Source organism: Narcine bancroftii, chromosome 9 (genome assembly GCF_036971445.1).
Source record: "Narcine bancroftii isolate sNarBan1 chromosome 9, sNarBan1.hap1, whole genome shotgun sequence".
Classification (NCBI taxonomy): domain Eukaryota; kingdom Metazoa; phylum Chordata; class Chondrichthyes; order Torpediniformes; family Narcinidae; genus Narcine; species Narcine bancroftii.
In genome coordinates this window covers 63,121,732-63,145,060 of record NC_091477.1, presented here as the reverse complement: position 1 = coordinate 63,145,060, position 23,329 = coordinate 63,121,732, and the positions used below count along the sequence as shown (strand labels likewise).

The 23,329-nt window shown below is 42.7% G+C and overlaps 1 protein-coding gene across 4 annotated transcripts in view; it reads right to left on the bottom strand.

Moving 5' to 3' along the window:
* Positions 1 to 23,329, bottom strand: part of LOC138743704 (presenilin-associated rhomboid-like protein, mitochondrial) — a 52,572-nt gene that overhangs the window by 10,601 nt on the left and 18,642 nt on the right. For 2 of the 4 annotated variants that reach the window (XM_069899321.1, XM_069899322.1), the window contains 4 exons: positions 14,856 to 15,005; positions 13,992 to 14,062; positions 4,550 to 4,651; positions 2,985 to 3,082 (listed from right to left, as the gene is read on the bottom strand). In XM_069899321.1, coding sequence (XP_069755422.1) covers positions 2,985 to 3,082; positions 4,550 to 4,651; positions 13,992 to 14,062; positions 14,856 to 15,005 — 421 coding nt within the window. The remainder of the gene's footprint in view (positions 1 to 2,984; positions 3,083 to 4,549; positions 4,652 to 13,991; positions 14,063 to 14,855; positions 15,006 to 23,329) is intronic. The other 2 variants (XM_069899323.1, XM_069899324.1) reach the window with 2 other exon arrangements.

Here is a 23,329-nt window from a genome sequence, read left to right as displayed (position 1 = left end):
TCGCTAACTAAGTGGAGGGAAAAACTGGGCACTCTAGCACCTCCGCAGCCTCTGCCGCACTGCCAGGCCAAAACCTATGTCACCAAGACTTAAGAGACCTGTGAGTACTGTGATGGAATATTTGGGAATATTTTTGGGAGATAAATTGGGAAAAGTAGAGAAGATTACATACACATTTTAAAACAGATCTTATTTGAAATACTGGAGATTTCATATTCACAGTGACTTTACAGAAGTTATGAAGAATGCTATGGAAATTTCACAAGTGGCTGTTAATTGAAGTGAATGAATGGACTATTGTCTTTAAAAGCCACAGCAAGAGACAGGGCGTCTCCGAATACCTCTTTACAGAAAGGACATTGAGAGGTTATTGTTCACCTAAAACCACAGATTAACCAAAAGACAAACTCCTATTGTTTTCTGGAGAAGGTCACAAGTTTTTGTAAGTGAGAGAGAGGACATGCTGCCAGGCAGATTGGACTGTGTGTGTGACACAAAAAGCTGTAACAAGCCAAGAGAAATCAACTGGAGAACCCTGATGGGGCAAGATGCATCAGCAAGACATTGAGGTGACTAATGGTGGTACCTCAGTGGTGATACTCCTGGAACAACACATCTCTCTCTGAAAACCCACAAGAACCTTCCTGAGCGGTAACCATTTACCTTTCAAGCACCAAAAAGCATAGTGAACTTTATACATGTTAAATTGTATGCAGAGTATAAGAACCACCTGCAACCAGAGATCTTGGAAGAATGAGAAGTGAGATTGGACTGTGAACCAAATAACTTTTCTTAAATTTACACTGTTACAGAGTTCTGTGTTGTGTATTAGCCTATGTGTTGTGTGGTTTTATGTTAAAAAGTGACAGTTAGAGAACCAAGGTGAAGGTGGACTGATGAGAGTTGGGAGATGGACTGAGCATGTGCAGAAAAATGAAAAACATTTCTGGACTTGGACGATAAACCACCACTTGGTGGTGCTGTGGAGTGGAAGGAGGCCCAGAGCATGAGCCATGGTCCAGAGGACAGTTTAGAATGTTTGACATTTTAAAAAGGATGAACATTCCGAAGGCAGTCAGAAGGATCTGGACCAAGGCAGTGGTTCCTCTCTCTTCAAGCAACACAAGAGAACAACTTTGAATTTTGTGCGCTCTCTCTCTTAAAGATCTTAAAGATCTCTCTTAAAGATCAGTTTACCAAACAAACTGAATTTTGTTTATGATCTTTGATTCAGTTGAGATCAAAGTTTTGTGAGTCTTGTGTCTAAGTTTTTCTATGGGGTGGTTGGAAATATAACTTAGACTTTAATTGCTATGTTATATTTAGGCTGGGGCACAGTTTTACACTGTTATAGCAATTTGCATAGTAACCAGTGGGCATCGTTATAAAAGGGGGGATTTTAAATTAAAGTATGAAGGTGAATTTTTTGTTAATAAAGTAATTGTTTACTTTACCCCTGTGTGATATGCCTTCTTTGTGGTTGCTGGTTTGATCTTGTAACAACACACACATTACATACATATGTGCTTAGAATTAGAAGGGGTTAAGTTGGGTTAGTTAAGTTAATAATGATAAGTTAAAATTTGATTCTGTTTTCATGTTTAAAGATAATTAAAAACAACTTTTGTTTACGTGGTGAATATCTATTGCTGCTGGGTTTTGGGGTCCTTTGGGCTCGTAACAATACATTTTCGTTCGGAGCGGGGGGCACACTGAACACCTCTGCAATGGCTATATGAGGAGCTGTATAAAGTAATTAGGCACAACCAGTTCACATGTCCTAGATATCAGCAGAAAGGAAGAGGGTTTCATGATCAACTGCCTCAAACCAGCACATCCCCGCAGCTCCACGATGCAGAAGTAGGCCACTGAACATGGCAAACCATGTCAATCGCCGGTTCGGGGGGGGGGGTGGGGGGGGGTTGGAGGGGTCATGTAGCAGCCCACCAACCGGGATGCGACTCAGTACACAAAATGAACACGGCAACCATGCAGATCCTGTGGGGAGCAACAACCTTCGTCTCGGGTGACCACCTGCATGGCAGGAAACAGTGAGCAACAGCGGGAACACTACCCAGTCGGAGATCGGCGCTGCTGTGACATCATTCTCAAAGTCAGTGGTGGGAGAGAATATAAGCAGAGCTGCCAGTGCAATAAACCAGTCTTCGACTTCAACTCCTGGTGTGTGTGTCTTCTTTGCACACTTCGTGTCGTGCACTCTCTACAGTATTGAATTCACAAGTTGGGATGTTATGGTGAGGTTGTATAAGAGGACAAATTTGGAGTACTGTGTCACCAAACTACAGGAAGGATATCAATTAAATTGAAAGAGTGCAGCGAACATTTATTAGGATGTTGCCAGGTCTTCAAGGAATGATTAAACAGGTTAGGACTTTATTCCTTGGAGTGAAGAAGAATAAGGGGAGATTTGATGGAGATTTACAAGATTATGAGAGGTAAAGATAGTGTAAACGTGAGTAGGCTTTTTTCACTTAGATTAGGAGAGATAAATGTGAGAGGATATGGCTAAAGGGGAAAAGTCTAGGGGGAACTTTTTTCACTCAGAGAGTTCCATCTTATGTGGTAAATGTGGGCTCACTCTTAAGTTTAAATTGATTAGGTACAAGGATGGGAGAGGTCTGGATGGTTATGGAACAGGTTCAGGTCAGTGGGACTGGCAGAATTATGTTTTGGCATAGACTAGAAGGGCTGAATGGCTTGCTTTGTGTGCTGTAGTGTTTTATGTTTCTACCTTTTCTCTGACCACCAACTGACAGTTGCAACCACCCCAGAAGTCATTTTTATTTGACAGAAAATTCACTAAAATTAAAAGACATTTAGATTATTATTTTAGACTAACCAACACTATTTTTAAAACCAATATTTTTTGAATGCATGAAGAGGCATATTTTTTATTGTCACCGTTGGTGGAAGAATCCTCTTCCAACGGGATTTAAAGCAAATTAAAGTAATCTGAGACTCACATTCCAAAAAGTGCACCTCCTAAGTGAGCTGCATGGTCAAAAAATCTCCATCCCAGAATTAGGCCCGCTGAATCAATAGCAATAATTGCTTTCAGAGCCTAGAACAGGAAAGAGGAAAAAAAGTTTTATTTAAGGAACATTTTCAGCTATCTCAACTGTAACCCATGGTAGCTTAAAACAAAGCTGCATTTAAAAAAATGAAAACAATCTACAAGGTCTGAAATTATTCCTTTTTTGTCATCTTATATTTTAAGCAAACATCACCATGGGTGATTGCGCCAGCAATCAGGACTGGGATTTGAACCCAGCGCTGTCTGTAAGGAGTTTGTACTTTCTCCCTGTGTCTGCGTGGGTTTTCCCCGGGGACTCCGGTTTCCTCCTATTGCTCAAAATGTACCAATGGTTATAGGTCAATTGGGTGTAATTGGGCAGCACGGACTTGTGGGCCAAAAGGGCCTGTTATATTATTGTATATTTAAATTTAAATAACAACACAGTGCTATGTCAGTGGCACATTGTGAGGTGCTGATTGAAGGATAACATCAAATAATTATTTTCTAATTCACATGCCTTTGTTTTCATTATGTAGAACAATTTTAAGAGGATATACTGCTGTGTACAGCAAGTGCATTGAAATCGATTGACTGCTATCATTATACTTTTAAAATGCATTAAATAATCCTTTCTGCATAGATATGCTGCATTATGTTATAACCCCAGAGAAGTAACAGCCCAGAGGTCCTGACTTTGAATACTACTTTGCTAAGATGAGATAGTGAATCATTAAAATTGCTAGGATGCCAGATTGTGGTTATGGCAATGTTATAGCAGCACCAGCAACCTGGGTTTGAATCTGCCCGTCTGAAAAGAGTTTGCACATTCTCCCTGTGACCTATGTGGGTTTTCTCCAGGTGCTCAAGTTTCTTGCCACCCTCCAAAATGTATGGGATTGGTAGGTTAATCCCTATCCACAGCAATGATGCTGAAGAGGAGATAGTGGATAGCTGGGAGTGAACATTTCCAATGACCTGATCTGGATTAATCATGCTCACACGATGGTCAAGAAAGCCCACTCATGTCCTAGAAGTCAAAGGTAATTTGGCACGTCCCCTCCGTCATTTAACAGCTTGTATGGGTGAACAATGTGGCATAGGAGTGGTGATGCAGCTCAGAGCATCAAGCAAACTTTCCTCCCTTCCATTGACTCCATCAACATCTCCCACAGCCAAGGAAAGCCATCAGTATATTGAAGCATCCAACACAACTCAGCCACATTCCCTTCCCCCACCTTTCCTCCAAGATTCAAAAGTGTGAAATTGCATACCAACAGGCAAAGAATCAGACATGCATAAACTCCACAATTCTCTTGTGCTATCCTTGATATGTATTAATTGATCTTTTTTCAATGCAACTATTACTAAGCTCTTGCTATCCTACTTCGTATGAATGTCAAGAGTTGACTTGCTAGCCTGCTCATGGAAGAACATAGTATAATGTGACATTCAACTTAAATAAACACCAGGCAAAGCAAATTGGTAAATTTATGAAGTGCAGCCAATACTTACACTGCTGGCTGTGAAGGTGAACATGGGAAGTAGAATGATGGCCAACTTTGCTTCAGGCATTTTGGAGCAAACTGCAGCAAGTATAGCCATTATTGCACCAGACTGGAAAGAAAAAAAAACCCAAAACAGTAACTTAAAAACATTTCATCAATAGTCAATATTTAAACTGCAAAATAGCCAATATCAGTGATGAAAATTTCTGCCTGCCTTCCTGGCTCCAGACAGCACTCGAAGAATATTTACTGGGTGTGTGCCCAAAGCTTCCCACAACCTTCAACAAAAACTTTTGAAATATATCATTAGCCTGATTTCACTCGGGGGACATCTCTTCCTCCAGGAAGGGCCGTGGGGCTCAGTCGTTCAGTTCATTCAAAACAGAGATCAATGGGTGTTTGGACATCAAGGATATGAAGACAGTTCTGAAAATGTCACTTGGTTAGGAGCCATCACCTTCATGAATGATGGATCATTTCTTATTCCCATTAAACAGGAATGGGAGTGTGGGATTGCTGGAAGCTTGTCAAAAGTGTTCAGGAAAGTTTTCTAAATCAATATATTGAGGTACCAACTAGAGAGAATGCAATACAGGTGCCTCACCATTTATCCAGGATTCTGAACACTGGCAACCTCCAAAAAGTGACATTTTTTTCAGTAGATGACATCTGTTTATCAAATATACTTTTTGCACTGCCACTACATAACAGGAATTTCTTGGAAAATTCCTACAACTCTGGCTGTGTAAAACGTCCCGGGCAGGAATCAAAATTAATTCCCATTGGAATTTTACTCCAGCAACCTTACACATTTTTGTGGCCAGCCTGCAGACTAAACGGAACTGCAGACTGTTCACAAAACATCTGACTGCCTCGCTCCCGCTGTCCCTCCCTCCCAACCCCAGACATCTGTCCGTCACCCCACCATGCCCCTGGCCATCTGTCTGTCACCACCCCATCCAACAGTCCATTGCCCCCTTCCCCATTTAACTGCCCACACGGCAGCAGGGGTGCAGTACTGCTGAGCTCAGAGGTCACCGTAGCCCCGCACTGGCTCGCGGCAGGAGCAATGGCCTTCTTTGTTACCCATAATCCCCCATGCAGCTGGAAACACTCTGCCAGTGGATCTCCTATTAGGGAACAAGACAGGATAGGTGACAGAAGTAGGTGTAGGGGAACATTTTGGGTCCAGTGATCAAGTTAATTATGGAGGTTAGGTCTGAGCCTTGAGTTGACATTCTAAATTGGAGAAAGGCCAATTTTGAGGAACTGAGAAGGATCTAGAATGTGTCGATTGGGATAAGTTGTTTTCTGGCAAGGATGTGTGAGGTACGTGGAGAACCTTCAAAGGTGAAATTTTGAGACTACAGAGTTTATATGTTCCTGTCAGGATTAAAGATAAAGTGAATAGGTACAGAGAACCTATGGGGTATATACCAGTACCACATGGTGTGACAAATGCAACACCATGACAACAGGGACCAGGGAATCTTTATATGGAAACATTCACTGAGAGATCAGCTCAGACAGATGAATCACACTCACTGGTCATTCACTGCTCTGCAAAATTTTACACCATTGTACAAAAACAACAAAATGCAGACTGCACCAGAAAAGAAAGAGCCCAAATCATTGAATTACTTTCCTGACAACTGGCTAAAATTATATCTGAATCAAGAAGTTTAATTAAGGGATTGGAAAAACCAGATGATAGTTTCGTGGAACGGAAACATTGGAGGCTTTAAACCTTAGGAGGGCCAGTGACATGTAATCCGATAAACAAGAATCAGTCAGTACAATTTAATTTAAAATAGATGGATTAAAAAATGGTGTGGCTAGAAAAACAGTGGAAACAACCAAGAGGTGACTTGCAGAACTTATGAAACCTTTACTTCCATGAAATCTTTTTGTTTAAATATAAACATATTAAACGGTAACAGGCCCTTCCAGCCCACAATCCCGTACCCACCCTCAAATATAGCAATTAACCTACAAACCCCATATAATGGGGGACGAGGGGGCAACCTACGAGGGACATCAAGGGGGTCACATCTCTAGCACAGAGGCTGGCCGCCAGCTCAGAAGGGAAGGGGGGAGAAGAGAGTGCGATGGTGATTGGGGACTCATTGGTTAGACATGTGGATAGGAGGTTCTGTGAACAATTATCGAGGCTCCTGGATGGTATGTTGCCTCTCAGCTGCAAGGGTCAGAGACATCTCTGATCAAGTCCATAGCATTCTGGAGGGTAAGGGCGAGCAGCTAGATGTCGTGGTCCAAGTGGGGACCAATGACATAAATAGGAGTAGGGATTAAGTCCTGAAGAGGGAATACAGGGAGTTAGGAAAGAAGTTAAAAAGCAGGATCTCAATGGTGGTAATCTCCAGATTGTTGTCTGTGCCACATGCCAGAAACGGTAGACACAGTAATTTGTGGCAGATGAATGTGTTGCTGAGCAGTTGATGCAGGGGCAGGGGTTCAGATTTGTGATCATTTGATATCTTCTGGGGAAGGTCTGACCTGTACAAAAAGAATGGACTATACCTGATCTGGAAAGGGACCAATATCCTGCTGGACAGTTTTGCTAGAGCTGTTGGGCTGGGGGAGTGGGGGGGGGGGGGGGGAAGGGAAGGAAATCAGAGGTCATACAGGTAGTCAGAGGGAATAAAGGGGAGGAATTAGAGCATGGATCAGTAGTATTTCTGGTCAGGGATAGTATCACAGCTATAGAAAGGGAGGATGCTGCAGAGGGAGTGTCCACTGAATCAGTGTGGGTGGCAGTCTGAAATAGGAAGGGAGCTATCACCATGCTGGAAGCAGTCTATAGGCCCCCAAATAGTCCTCAGGACACTGAGGAGCAGATAAGCAGGCAGATTTTGGAATGGTTCAGGAAATACAGGGTTGTAGTTATGAGTGATTTCAACTTCCCTAATGTTGACTGGCACCTCCTAACTACAAAAGGGATAGATGGGACTGAATTTTTCAGGTGTGCACAAGAAGGATTCTGGACACAGTACATGGACTGGCCGACTAGAGGGGAGGCCATACTGGATATGGTAATAGGGAATGAAATTGGTCAGGTGGCGGACCTCACGGGGTTGGGGGGGAGGGGTGGAGGAGGAACTATTGATGAGACTGACCACAACTCCCTGAGCTTCAACATAGCTATGGAAAAGGATATAAACAGTCAAACTGTTTAACTGGGGAAGGACTAATTATGAAAGGATGAGGCAGGAACTAGCAAGAGTAAAGGGTAAAAACACAGAAGTAATGTGGAGGAAGTTTAGGGACCATTTATGCAGGGTTCAACATATGTTTGTCCCACTGGGACAAGGAAAAAGGAACCATGGGTGACAAAACAGGTCAGGCAACGTTAAAATTAAGAAGGAAGCATAAATCAGATATAGAAAATAAGAAGGGCTCATGAAAAGTACAGGTACACAATCCTTTATCTGGAACCCTTGGGGGACAATGTGTTCCGAATTTCAGAGTTTTCCGGATTTCAGAACAAAAGCCAGCTGCCCCAGATTTAAGGCCACCCAAATTGTGTTGCCGTATCCACCCCCTTCCAGTCGTGCTGGTGCCTCTCTCCCACTCGCCCACCTGAGTCGCGCTACCGTCTCTCCCCTTCGCCTCCCCAGGTCACGCTGCCATCTCTCTCCCACCTCGCCCACCCAAGTCGTGCTGCCGTCTCTCTCCCCCCCGCCCACTGAGTTGCGCTGCTGTCTCTACCCCCCCAACCCCTGCCCAACCTAGTCGCACTTCTCTCTCTCTCTCTCTCTCTCTCTCCGCTGTAACAGAACCAGGAAAAAAAAGCCGGTTTTTGGACCTTTCTGGATTTTAGATGTCCGGATAAAGGATTGTGTGCCTGTACATTGTAGCCAGGAAGGAGCTTAAGAAAGGACTTAGGAGAGCTCGAAGGGGGCATGAGAGGGTCTTGGAATGTAGAATTATGGAGAACCCCAAGACATTCTATGCATATGTGAAAAACAGAAGAATGAGACGAGAATGAAGGTGGGGTCGCTGAAGGATAAGGGAGGCAACATGTGCCTGGAGGTGGAGGAGGTTGGGAGGGTCCCAAATGAATTCTTAGTGTCAGTATTCACAAGAGAAAAGGACCTTGATCACAGTGTGGTCGAAATTGAACAGGCCTGAGTGCTGGACAATGTGGATATTAAGGAAGTGGAAATGTTGGATCTTAAAAACATCAAGATTGCTAAGTCCCCGGGGCCGGATGCGATGTACCCTAGGCTGCTGCGGGAAATGAGGGAAGAAAGAGCTGGGGATGTAGCTATGATCTTTGAATCCTATTTGGCTGCAGGGGATGCTAGAGGATTAGAGAATGGTAAATATAGTCTCCTTGTTTAAAAAAGATAATAGGGAGAATCCTAGGAATTATCGACCAGTGAGTCTTAGGTCAGTGGTGTGCAAACTAATGGAGAAGATTCTTAAGGATAGGATCTATGAGCATTTGGAGAAGTCCAGTCTACTCAAGGATAGTGAGCATGGCTTTGTGAAGGGAAGGTTGAGCTTCACGTCTAATTAAGTTTTTTGAGGAGGTTACAAAAAAATTTGATGAGGATCGGGCGGTAGATGTGGTTGACATGGATTTTAGCAAGGTATTTGACAAGGTCCCCTATGAGAGACTCATCCAGAAAGTCATGAGGCACAGAATCAGTGGAAAATTAACTGCATGGATTAAAAAAAAATTGGCTTGTAGAAAGAAAGCAGAGAGTATACTGCCTGGAGGTCGGTGACTCGTGGAGTGCCGTAAGGATCTGTTGTGGGACCCCTCCCTCCTTTGTGAATTTTATAAATGTCCTGGATGAAGAGGCGGAAGGATGGGACAGTAAGTTTGCAGATAATATGAAGGTTGGAGTTGTGGATGGAGCTGAAACCTGTTGAAGGTTACAAGAGGATATGGATGGGATGCAGATTTGGGCAGAAAGGTGGCAGATGGATTCTAATCCAGATGTGAGGTGATGCATTTTGGAAGGACAAACAGGAAGGCTGAGTACACAGTTAATGGTCAGTTGTTTATGAGTTTGGATGAACAGAGGGTCCATGGGGTCCAAATCCATGCATCCCTCAAGGTTGCCACACAGGTTGATAAGATAGTTAAGAAGGCCTATGGGAATTTGGGATTCATGAGTAGAGGGATTTAGTTCAGGAGTAAAGAGGAAATGTTGCAACTCTACAAATCTCTGTTAAGACCGCACTTAGAGTATTGCATTCAATTCTGGTCATCTCATTACAGGAAGGACGTGGAAGCTCTGGAGAGGGTGCAGAGGAGATTTACCAGGATGTTGCCTGGATTGGAGAATAAGTCATGAGGCAAGGTTAGCAGAGCTGGGACTTTTCCCTATGGAGCATTGAAGGATAAGAGATGTCTTGATTATGAGACGCATAGATAGGGTGATCCCAGGGCAGGATCAGCAAACACCAGAGGCCGTGTGTACAAAGTTAAGGGAGGGAGGATTAGGGGAGACATCAGAGGTAAGTTTTTTTTATACACAGTGTTGTGGGTGCCTCGAATGCCTTGCCAGGGATGGTGGTGGAGACTGAAATATTGGGAAACATTAAAGAGACTCTTAGATAGCACATGGATGAATAAAGGGCTATGAGGTAGGGAGGGTTTCATATTTTTTGAAGGAATATATGGGTTGGCACAGCATCGAGGACCGAAGGGCCTGAACTGTGCTGTATTGTTCCATGCTCTATGTTCTTTGGTCCCAGAACCGATCCCTGAAGCACACCACTAATCACAGGCCCGGGAACCAATCATCCACTACCACACTCTGTCTTCTCCCATTCAGCCAGTTTACAACCTCTCCATGGATATCTAGTGTCTGAACCTTCTGAACTAACCTTCCATGTGGGACCTTGTCAAAGGCCTTTCTAAAATCCATGTCAACAACATCCACAGCCTTTCCTTCATCTACTCTCTTGGTCTCTTTGGCTTGGCTTTGCAGACGAAGATTTATGGACGGGGTCAAAAAACACAACCTATCACGCACAAAGCCATGGTGACTATCCTTAATCAGCCCTTAGTTATCCAAATACTTGTATATTCGATCTTTCAGATCACCCTCCAATAATTTACCTACGTTAGGCTCACCGGCCTGTAATTCCCTGGTTTACCTTTGGAGCCTTTTTTGAACAACAAAACAACAAGAGTTTCCCGCAGATCCTCTGGCACCACACCTGGGGATTGGGATATTTGGGATTTATCTACCTTTATTCATTGAAAGGCAGCAAGCACCTCCTCCTCTTTAATCTCTATATGTTCTATGCCAGGTCTGCTTGTTTCCCTCCCTTCCTTATCCACTATGCCAGTTTCCTGAGTAAATGCTGATGCAAAAAAAAATCTCTCATCTTGTGAGGTTCCACACATAGATAACCACTCTGATTTTCTAAGGGACCAATTTTGTAACTTAATTTAAAAATTTAAAATTTTTCTTTCTTTTACTCGGGTTTACCTTCACATTATGTGCCAGAGCAGCCTCATGTCTTCTTCCTGATTTCCTTGAGTATTTTCTTGCATTTTCTATACTCTTCTAGTACCTCATTTGCTCCTTGTTGCCTATACTTGCTCTACACCTCTCTCTCCTTCTTAACCAGATCACCAATATCCCTTGAAAACCAGGGTTCCCTCTGCCTGGTAACTTTAATCCTGACAGAAACATGCAAACTCTGCACTCTCAAAAATTCACTTTTGAAGGCCTTCCACTTACTGAACACATCCTTGCCAGAAAACAATGCTCCTTAATCCACTCTTCCTAGATCCTTTCTCATGTCCATGAAATTGGCCTTTCTCAAATTTAGAATCTCAACTCGTGGACTCAACTCCTTATCCATAATTAACCTGAAGCTAATGACATTATGGTCACTGGACCCAAAATGTTCACCTACACCTACCTCTGTCACCTGAACTGTCTGGTCCCCTAATAGGAGATCAAGTATTGTATCCTTTCTCATTAGTACCTCTATATATTGATTTGGAACACGTTCCTGAATACATATGACAAAGTTCAAGCCATCCAGCCGTTTTACAATATGGGAGTCCCAGTCAATATGAGAAAGTTAAAATCTCCTACCATTACAACGTTCTGCTTCTTACATTGGTCTTAAATCTCTCCACAGATTTGCTCCTCCAATTCTCCCCGACTATTGGGTGGTCTATAATACAACCCTATCAGTGTGGTCTCACCTTTCCCATTCCTCAGCTCCATCCATATGGCCTCTGTAGATGAGCCCTCTGGGCTGTCCTGTCTAAGTACATCTGTGATATTTTCCCTGACTAGCAATGCCACTCCTTCCCCTTTCATTTGCCCCTTCTATCATGTCTGAAGCAATGGAACCCCGGAACAATGAGCTGCCAGTCCTTCCCCTCTTGCATCCAAGTCTCATTAATAGCAATAATTTTATAATTCCACTTGTCAATCTATGCTCTAAGCTCATCTGCCTTTCCGACAATACTCCTTGCATTGAAATAAATACACCTGATAACATTTCTATCATGTACAAACCTTTGATAGCAGTCCTCGCACAACCTTTATCCTCCTCCACCTCACTATCTACTTTAACACTCTGGTTCCCCTCCCCCTGACAAAATAGTTTAAAGCCCCTGGAGCAGCATAAGCAAATCTATCTGCAAGGATGTTAGTACCCTCCAGTTCAGGGACAAACCGTCCATCGGAACAGGTCCCACCTTCCCTGGAACAGAGCGCAATTGTCCTGAAACCTGAAGCCCTCCCTCCTGCACCATCACTTTAGCCACGTATTTAGCTGCATTCACTTCCTACTTCTAGCCTCATGGGTAGCTCTCCTGAAATTGCATCCCTGGAGGACCTGTCCTTCAACTTTGCACCACACTCTCTTTGCAGGACTTCCTCATCCTTCCTACCCATGTCATTGGTCCCTACATGGACCACAACATCTGGCTGTTCACCCTCCCCTTCTGAAAATACCAAGAATTCGATCTAAGATTATGATTAGGAGAGATACAAGAGGACGTGGCTTTAGGGGGAAAGGGAAAAGGTTTAGGGGAACATCTTCACTCAGAGTGGTGGGAACATGGTTCTAGCTGCCATCTGACATAGTAAATAAGGGCTCACTCTTAGGTTATAAGAATATATTGGTTAGGTACATGGATGGGAGAGTTCTGGAGGGCTATGGAATGGGTGCAGGTCAGTGGGACTAGCAGAATTAGAAGGGTTGAATGGCCTGTTTCAATACTGTAGTGTTCTATGGTTTATGAAGGATGGGAGGAAACAGAAGTGCCTGGAGGAAATCCAGGCAGACACAGGGAGAACATACAAACTCCTTATAGATTTGATCTCAGGCACTGGCACTGTAATAGCGTGATGCTAATTCAGTGTACCTCAAGACTGTGCACTCAGCCTGCTCCTGTTCACGCTACTGCAACATCAGGTCCAATTCTAACAGAGTCATCAAGTTTCAAGATGACATGACAGTAGTTGCCCTCATCATCAACAACAATGATAAGTCACACTAGAGAAAAGGTGGAAAATTTTATGTAATGGTGCGAGAATATCAACTCAAGCCTCAACGTGGACAAGACACAGGAGATGATGTGGACTTCAGGAGGTCAAGGGACCACCACCCTCCACGACACATCCATAACTCTGTAACGGAGAGAGAAGAGAGCACCAAGTTTCTTAGAGTCCACTTATCCTGGTCACACCTTGTCAAGAAGGTGCAACAGCGACTACACTTCCTGATAAGATTGAAGTGAACAAGACTTCCAGCCACCATACAGTCAACTTTCTTACAGGCGCTCTACTGAGCGTGTCCTGGCTGGCTGCATCACATTGTGGTATGGTTGCGTGCAGAGCACTGGATCGGAGGACAATCCACACAACCTTAAGAGCAGCAGAGAGGATCACTGGAACCTCCCTTTCACCACCCTCTCTGTTGATGTGATCTATCGGTTTCATTATCTGAAGATGACACGCAAAATCAATCAGGGCCCCTACCTCTCTGCACACAGCATCTTCCAGCTACTGGCATTGGGAAAGAGAGTATCAGAGCCAGCACCACCAGGGTGAGGAACAGCTTCTTCCAGCATGCAGTGAGAATCCTGAATGAATGATGAACTCCTCATACAATCCTTTCATGACTCTGTGTTTAACCATATTTATTTTTTATATCTGTACTGCATATAAATCGCTTGTAAATATGTGTGCTATGTCTATATATGTGTATGCATGTCTTTACACCGAGGACTGAAGAATGCTGTTTCGTCCAGTTGCACTTGTACTTGAGCTAATCTCTATGCTAATTGTGCCGCCTTGTGTTTCTTTTTCCCCCAGATTGGCTCGTCATGGATAGTGGCAAAGGCAAGGAGGGTCAATTATTCATAGTTAAACTGCACCAGTATACTGACAAGCAACACATTGATGATTAATAAAAATATACAGGATACTCACAGCTCCAAGAGATGCTCCTAATCGACCAGTGGCAGTTTTACATAAATAACTAGAAAATGTGGAAATAACCCCTAGAAAGACCAAAGAGACAGAAAATAATGAACATATTCACTCACAAATATATCGAGAATATTTGTTTAATAAAAGCGGAACATATTGCAACAAACTGGACAAAGAAAACTATCAGGACATAAGCTGATAGATATTATACAAAGGATAACATTTTCACACCAACTCCACCCTTCTACTTCAGTGAATACATTATATGGGGATGGGTTACAAGACGAGAATCACAATTTCACTGCAATACTTAAAAATACATGTTGAATAACAACAGCGATGTCAAAATTTCTCATTAATCCCAATAGTCCTTTTCAAGGATCCACCACCATGACTTGTCTGTTATCAATCAGGGCTGTCTAGCTTCTTCTCATATTCTTTTGTAATAGATGATGATCCATCTAACCCAGCCCCATTCCTACTCCCAAACAATCCAGTCTTCAAACAAATACCTCTCCCATATGCTCCATCTCAGCTCCACATCAGGACCTTCTTGATCTATTGATTTATCTTCAACTACAAATCTCTTCTGCTGGTGTGTAAAGAATTTGATATTACCTTTTTGTACAGGGGCACTTTTACTATTTCACACTTCCGAACATGAAGCAAGTAAAATCCAACAGGCACCCGCTTTCAATGTTATCTTTTCACAGCTGAATTTCACTCAGGATCCAAATAACTGTTGTACACATTAGTCTCCTAATCCAACAGATTTGTTTTTACTTGTAGCCCAAAAATATAAAGTATTCAAATGAATAATGATTGAGTTCTTTCCACAGATGAGAAGTTGTAGAGGTATGCTACCTGCTGATAGATAAACAGCCATGAACTGCTCTTGCCCAAGAAGTGATACGATGCTGGAGGAGAAACTCCATAACACGTACATGTTTGCTGCCATGTGAAAGAATGAGTAGTGGCTGAATGCTGACAGGACCATAGGTAGACACAGGGTTTCTAAAAGCAAAAAAAATAGAACTCCACATGAGTTGCAATCCTGCTAAATGACTGCCCATCCACAAACTGGGTAGGGTCAACCTGCAAAATAACCTCTACCTCTGCATTCTCAATACATAAACTTGAAATTGAATTGTCCAGAACACCATGGTCTGAAGAATGTGGGAAATCAAATCAGAGAAGAAATGCAACACAAAAAGGGCTGTGATGATAACATTCATTAAAACAATGAAAGGTAATACAGTAAAATCCCTGTTATCCGGAATTCAACCAACCAGCAAAAAAATTGCAGCAAATAAATGGGTGAAAAATATGGAAGTTTAAAATTGGCGGGCTCACCATTAGTTCTCCATTCATGCAACATGCAGTCTCAAGCAACCAGGAAATTCACTTATCAGGCATCTGCTAATCCCCATTGGTGCCGGACACCACAGATTTTACTGTAGATGTACATAGAACATGGAGTTGGTTAAATTTTAAAAGTTGAGCATGGAGAGAACAAACCAGGGATTACAAATACATTTGTATAATCTCTGTTACGAGCCCAAACAACCCCAAAACCCAGCAGCAATAGATATTCACCAAGACAAGTAGTTACTTAAACAAAAATTGCTTTTAATTATCTTTAAACATGAAAACAAAATCAAACTTTAACTTATCTCTATTAACTTAATCCCTTCTAATTCTAAGCGCACGTGTATGTGATATGTGTGTAAATTTAAGAAAAGTTCTTTGGTTCACAGTTCAATCTCACTTCTCATTCTTCCAAGTTCTCTAGTTGCAGGCAATTCTTACACTGTGCACAGAATTTAACATTTATAAAGTTCACCAGGCTTTGGTGCTCGAAAGGTAAATGTTTACCGCTCAGGAAAGTTCTCGTAGGGTTTGCAGAGATTTGTTGTTCCAGGATTTCCACAACTGAGGTACCACCATTAGTCACCTCAATGTCTTGCTGATGAAACTTGCCCCCTCAGGGTTCTCTTTCTTTCAGGCTCTTATTCCAAGAGAAACATCAGGCAGATCGCACTTCCAGCCATCTGCCACTCTGGAGCTTTTTTTCAGTTCCAACAAGCTTCCTGGCTTGTACTGTTCAGCTGCTTTCAGTGTCACACATATTAACCACTTTCAGGTGGCCACAATACCCGACTGTAAAGCAGCCTATTGTACTCCTACATGGCTGTCAGGTGGTCACCTGAAAGTGGAGAACCTGGGCAGGAGGTTGACCAACCTAACCCTTCTCCTATAGGTATAATATCCTACTCCAAGAATCCCCCTTTGTACCTGAAAGCAGCAGGCAGGCTGTTGACAATCAGCTTGAGACCCACTGCCGAAACCTACCCTCTCTGCTGCTTGACAGTTCCCCGGCGTGGGACTACGGGGCTGGGGCGGCAGGCAGGGGACTACGGGACTTACGCATGCACATAAAATCCCACTAAATAAGGTGAGAGCTTTCAATAAGTCAGGATTCGCGGGATGGCCACCCCAGCCCTGTACACCCCCGCTGGTGGCCCGAGTCCCGCAGTTCCCCGCCAGCCGCCCAAGCCCCGTACTTCCCCACCAACCTCCCCAGCCCCGAACTCCCCCGCCAGCCTCCCAGACCCGTACTTCCCCCCTCCGACCGCCCCAGCCCCGTATTCCCCTGCTGGCTGCCCCAGTCCTGAAGTCCCACGCCGGGGGGCTTCAGGTAGCGAGGAGGGGGCTGTCAGACAGTGGGGAGAGGGGTGTCAGGCAGCGGGGAGGGGGCTGTTGGGCAGCAGGGAGGCGAGCTGTCAGACTGCTGTCCCTGCCCAGACTCAGGAGCCGGCTTTTGCTCTGTGGCCCTTGTCCCCACTTCAGACCTTTCAGATGGCAGAACACCTCCTTCAGCGCTGCCACCTGAACGTCTCTTCACAGACACTTGCAGCCTGCTCCAGAGCTGCATTCTCCAGGCGACTCCACCTGAAAGTGGCTACTAGCTGAGAGAGCTTGTTCCCCCCCTCCACCCCCTCTCTCTCCAACTGCCAGAAAGCCCATGTCACTCTCTCACTTGCAAAATGAAAACCCACCTTCTCCAGCAAACAATTAGTTAGTCTTTTGCTCCCATCTGTTGTTTTAGGTAAACAAACTTCTCAGGAGTGACCTTTCTGTGCACTTTGCAAAAAGGTCAGAAGTTTTGTAAAAATGTTCAACACAGATTAATTTGATGACATCATTTCAATTAGCACCTACTTGTGAAATGTGCATAGCATTCTCCATAGTTTCTGTAAAGTCCACTGAATATGAATTCTTCAATATTTCAAATAAGATTTGTTTTAAAATGTAACCTACTCTAATTTTACCAATTTATTTCCCAAATATATATTCCATTACATCTCTCATTCTTTTATGGAATTGTATCATCGCAGTTCTTTTTATATTGAATTTAGTCATTCACATTAGCCAAAGAGTAAATAGAGTATATGGAATTTAAACTCTCAGAGGAGCAAATTGGTAAGTTACACAATACCAATAGAAAACAGATCAAAGCCAGTTTGACAACTCAGTTCAATTTTGGGCATAATACTTTGTGAAGTATATGAAAGATTCTGGTTATCAGACTACCGTATATGCCATTGTATGGAACAACTCATGTATAGGAGGACCCCAAAATTTCCACCTAAAATATTGTTTTTGAGTAATATCTTTTGTATATGACAACCCCAAATCTGGCTCTTACCGCTGACCAGTGGATGCTGATAAAAGCCAAATCACAACATTTTAACAATAAATTATCATTTAAAGGCTTAAATTTTTTTTGGATATTTTAAAATAAACCACTGTCTGGCTGTAACAGGCTGTTTAAAGCTTGTACAGAGCCAACAGTCGGACCAGATGGATGGACCCCATTGAGACTTTGCATGCACGGGATTGCGTTGGAGCCGGTGGGAAGATGGTGGTGGTGGTGTTGACACTTCGCCGTTAAGGTAGGAATTTTATACTCTTTGTATCGGACAACCCCTGATTTTAAGGTGACATTTTTAAGATTTGGATCGTCCTATATGACAGCATATACAGTATATAATGGACAGTTAAACTAGATCAAATTCAGTCTGACTGTGTGTACATAACCTGACAAAACAGCGTTTCTCTGGACCACAGTGCACTCACAATACACAGAACATGATAATCACATATATACAAAAATAATACTTGAAATAAATATATACATTTTGGGGTGATCGACTCGGTTACAGGATACCATTCATCAGTTTCACAGTCTGTGGGAAGAGGCTACAGTGCCCTCCGTAATATTTGGGACAGACACTTTTTTTTAAACTTTATTTGTCCCTGTGCTCCAAAGTTACAATTTATTATCAAATAATTCACGTGATTAAAGTGCACATTCCAGATTTTATTAAAGATTATTGGTATACATTTTGGTTTCACCATGTAGAAATTACAGCAATTTTTATACATAGTTGTGCCATTTCAGAGAAGCATAATGTTTGGGACATCTGAAAAACAATTATCCACCATGACCCTCTGGCTTCTCCCGTCCAGCCATTGTCGAATCCAGTTCACTTCTTCACTATGAATACTGAGCGCCTGAACATTCGCATATGGGAACTTGTCAAAGGCCTTACTAAAGTCCATATAGACAGCATCCACAGCCTTTTCTTCATCAACCTTCCTGGTAAGCACCTTGAAAAACTCTATAAGATCGGTTAAACATGACCTACCACGCATAAAGTCATGTTGTTGAGTATCCCTAATCAGTTTCTGGCTATCCAAATAATTGAATATCTGATCTCTTAGAACACCTTCCAATAATTTACCTACTACTGATGTCAGTTTCACCGGCATATAATTCCCAGGGTTACTTTTGGAGCCTTTTTTAAAAAAGGGAACAACATGAGCTACCCTCCAATCCTCTGGCACCAAACCCGTGGATAATGACATTTTTTTTGTCTAAATATTTTTATTGAGTTATATATTTGTTATGTACAGAAAATTTGTAAAATACACAATAGAAATGTCAAATATAAAGAAATCAACAAAGACGTCTAATTTATAAGGTAACAGAACATCATACAATTTTATCCCGAATATTATTTCCTTTTCTCCCCATCTCTTGAGCTCATTACCAAGCCAAAGTTCTGTATTTAAAGTATACTCAGTAGTGGCCCACTGACCGGGATGCGACCCAGTACTCAAGATGCGTGGGGGCCAACAACCTTCATCCCAAGTGACAACCTGCACAGTGGAAAGCAATGAGCAACGACAGGAACACTGACCAATCCAAGGCTGGTGTTACCATGACATCAATCCTGTCATCAGTGGTGGGAAGAGAATATAACCCAAGTTGCCAGTGCAATAAACCAGTCTTCGACTTGTCATGTGTATGTCATTCTTTCCATTCTTCACGGTAGCATGCACACTACATTGGTGGCCCGTCAGGTCCAACCGCCAGTTGGACCCAAAGATGATGGACTAGGCGGCTCTTCACGCAGTTTCGTTGAAGTTGCCAATTTTCTGGGCACCGCAGCCACACGTGTGGTTCGAAGAGGCCGAGGCCCAGTTCCACCTCCAAAAGATAAACGCCGATACCACACGTTATTACTAAATGGTGAGCTCGTTCAACCAGGACACAGCAGCAAGGGTCATAGATTTCCTACAGCAGCTTCCGGAGAATGGCAAAAACGATGCTGTTATAAGCCCAGAGGACCCATAAACCCAGCAGCAATAGATATTCACCAAGACAAATGGTTAATTAAACAAAAGATGCTTTTAATTATCTTTAAACATGAAAACAGAATCAAACTTTAACTTATCTCTATTGACTTATTTAACCTAACTTAACCCCCTTCTAATTCTAATGTGTAATGTGTGTGTAATTTCAGAAAAATTCTTTAGTTCAAGTCCAATCTCATTTCTCATTCCTCCAAGTTCATTTGCTGACGAAACTTGCCCCGTCAGGATTCTCCATAAGATAATCTCTTTCTTTCAGGTCATCACAGAGTTCCTTTTTTTGTTTCTCTTATTCCAAGTGAAACATTACACAGCCAGTCCTCTCCTTTTGCATGAACCACAAGGGCTTTGACCAGGCTGTCTTCCAAAATGGGGCATTCTACAAACTTGCGAGCTTGTCCTGTTCCAGTCCCAGCTACTTCTGCTGGCTCTACAAGTGATCTGTGTGTGTGTGTGTGTGTGTGTGTGTGTGTGTGTGTGTGTGTGTGTGTGTGTGTGTGTGTGTGTGTGTGTGTGTGTGTGTGTGTCTCTCTCTCTCTCTCTCTCTCTCTCTGAGAGAAAGCCTGTTTGACTCTCTTTGCTTGCAAAACCACATGACCCTCACAGAACAGTAAGTTCTCTTCCAGACATAGTGGCTACGACATGCATTTTCATCTATTGCCTTTTGTAAACAACAATCCATTAGTGAAGTCTCTTGAGCAAAAGCTCTTGCAAAAGCTCTGGAGCTGATATGTCTACCATACGGCAGAGCTCCAGTATTTTAAATAAGATCTGTTTTAAAGTGTTTGTATGTGACCAACTCTAACAAATCTTTCCCAATTTACCTCCCAAAAACATATCTATATACTCTGTCACAATGCCCTCAAGGAGCTATTAACCCACACCTTTGGACTCTCACGGCACTGCCTGTTTGTTGCATTTTAACAAATTGGGGGACAGGCCCCCATCCTTCTAAAGTCCACAATCTGCATCTTGGTCTTGGTGACATTAAGTGTGAGATTGTTGTTAGTACCCCATTCACCCAAGTTTTTAAACTCCCTCCTACATGCTGAGTCATTGCTCCCTTTAATACAACCCACTACTGTGGTAGCATTAGCAAATTTGTAGATGGTTTTATTGTCATACTGAGCCATACAGTCATAGGTGTAAAGCGAGTTGAGCGGGGGTCTAAGAATGCAGCTATGTAGTGCTGTGGCATCGGATGGATATTGCGAAGGAGATGTTCTTACCAATCCACCCTGATTGGAGAGGAAATCCACAATCCAATTACATAGCAGTGTGTTGAGGCCCAGGTTTTGGAGTTTGCTGATCAGTTTGAGGGCAAGATGGTGTTGATTGTCAAACAGTAGTCAATAAAGAGCATCCTGATTTGGGCGTTTTTGCTGTCCAGGTGTTTCATGAGATGGCATCTGCATAGATCTGTTACTGCACTAGGCAAATTGAAACCGATCCATGTCACAGATCAGATTAGAGCTGCTATATTTCCATTCCAACCTTTCAAAATACTTCACTGCAGATGTGAGTGCCACTGGTCGGTAGTCTTTTCGGCAAGTTACCACTCTTCTTGGGCATCTGTACGATTGGTAGCTGTTAGAAACAGGTGGGTAACCTATCTTGCTGGAGTGAGATGTGGAAGATATCCATGAATATATTGGCAAGTTGGTCAGCAGAGGGTTTTAATACTCGGCCAGGTTCTCCATCCAGGCTGGATGCTTTCCTTGGATTTTTTTAAAATTGACATCTTCATATTATATACATACAACAAAAAGTGTAAAAAAAGAAAAATATACTGTGCAGGTACAGAGTAATTACAATGTATCCTGGAATAAAAATGAACATCGCAACTAATGATAAACAGACACAATCAATAATATACCTCTTGTTCCTACAGAAAAACAAACCAAAGGAAAAAGACAGTAACTAACTCATCCTAAATCTGTAGCCCCTAAACTAAATAAAAGAGAAAAAGCCACTGGGACCCCTTAACCCACCAAAAGGGTAACAGAAATGATATGCTGGTGAATGGCCTAATCTTAATTGAGTTCAGGAAGAGACTCTAAACATTTTGTATGTTACACACAAAACAGTAAACCACTGTTTTGTATGTAATATTAAAATATTCCATAAAAGTGTGCCACATTTTATTAAACTTAACTTCAGTTTTCAAAATATTACATCTAATCTTCTTGAGGCTCAAGCATGATAAAGTGCATAACTAGGAGGGATCGAGTCCTTCCATCTTAGCAAAATAAATCTTCTAGCTATTAAAGTAGAAAAAGCTACACATGGCAATCCCACACCATTTTCCTTGGATTTTGAAGAGAGCAGCATACATGTTACTTTCAGGTACTGACAGTACAGGCCATAAATGAGTACACCTGTAAATGTGTATAACTATAAATATATACACACACATATATACATATAAAATAAAGTATCTTAATTTTCAGATTTGTCATCTCAATACGACTACAAAATTCATTTGGCGCTCAACATTAACAAGTTTCCCTCACTTTGATTATTGTTCGGAATTGTAAAAAATATAATTTTTAAAAAGTGCTCATTTGTGAATTGTCATCATTCTTCTTGCACATTGATTTGAAGGGATACAATAACAGTCTACAAAATGGAAGGAGAGCTTTGATATCTGGCACAGATGCACAAGCCTGCAGTGTGAAAATACCACATGCTGGGCTCGAGCATTATGTATATCAACAGAACCAAGTCTTGTGGACCAAATATCAGTATTCAGAACTCAAAACCAACTTCAGAAGAGAGTAAAATCCTTCCACAGTGCCTTCAAGTATTTTGTAGTTTTAGATAGTTTTATAATAGTTGATCCCATGTAATAGTCAACATCCTTTTTTAGCCCAAAAATACCTTGGCTGCCTGCGGATCCTCATCTCAGCCACCACCCATCAGAGGTCCCAATGCCCCGACCTCAGATCCTCGCCTTGACCAACTGTGGATCCTCACATCAGCCACCGCCCATCTGAGCTTCCAACGCCCCGACCACAGATCCTCACCTCGACTGCCCACCTACTCAACCTGCCGCCCACCCGAGTACCCAAACACAGAACCTCGACTCAGATGCCCAAACACCAGAGCTCCTGATACTTCAGCCACAGGCTCTCTCCTAGGGCTTGACTGCCCATCTTTCCAAGCTCCCGATGCCCTGACCACAATTCCTTACCTCGCTATCTGAAGACCATAGCTCCTGGGACCCCGACCACACTCTCTCTCTCTTAGGTCCCAGCCACCCACCCACCTGAGCTCCTGATGCCTTGAACGACGCAGGTTCTTGCTGCAGGCAAAAGTAGTGCCCCCACCCCACAAATTTGATCCGAAAAATTGGTCCCCAAGCCTCGACTATTACATAAATATACACAGTACTTTTGGATTCTTGTGAATTTTAGCCCCATATGACCAGTGTAAAAATTGACCCCCCCCCCAACAAATTTGACCAGTAAAACTGGCCTAAAATTTGACTATTATATTCGTTTTTACAGTATTCAATTAAATTACCTCCAAGTAATTCTAAAATTTCGGATTTAGAATTAAAATTTAGTAAGGTTTCTTTAATCTCCCCTTAAATGCTCCCAGGACAGTTAGATGTA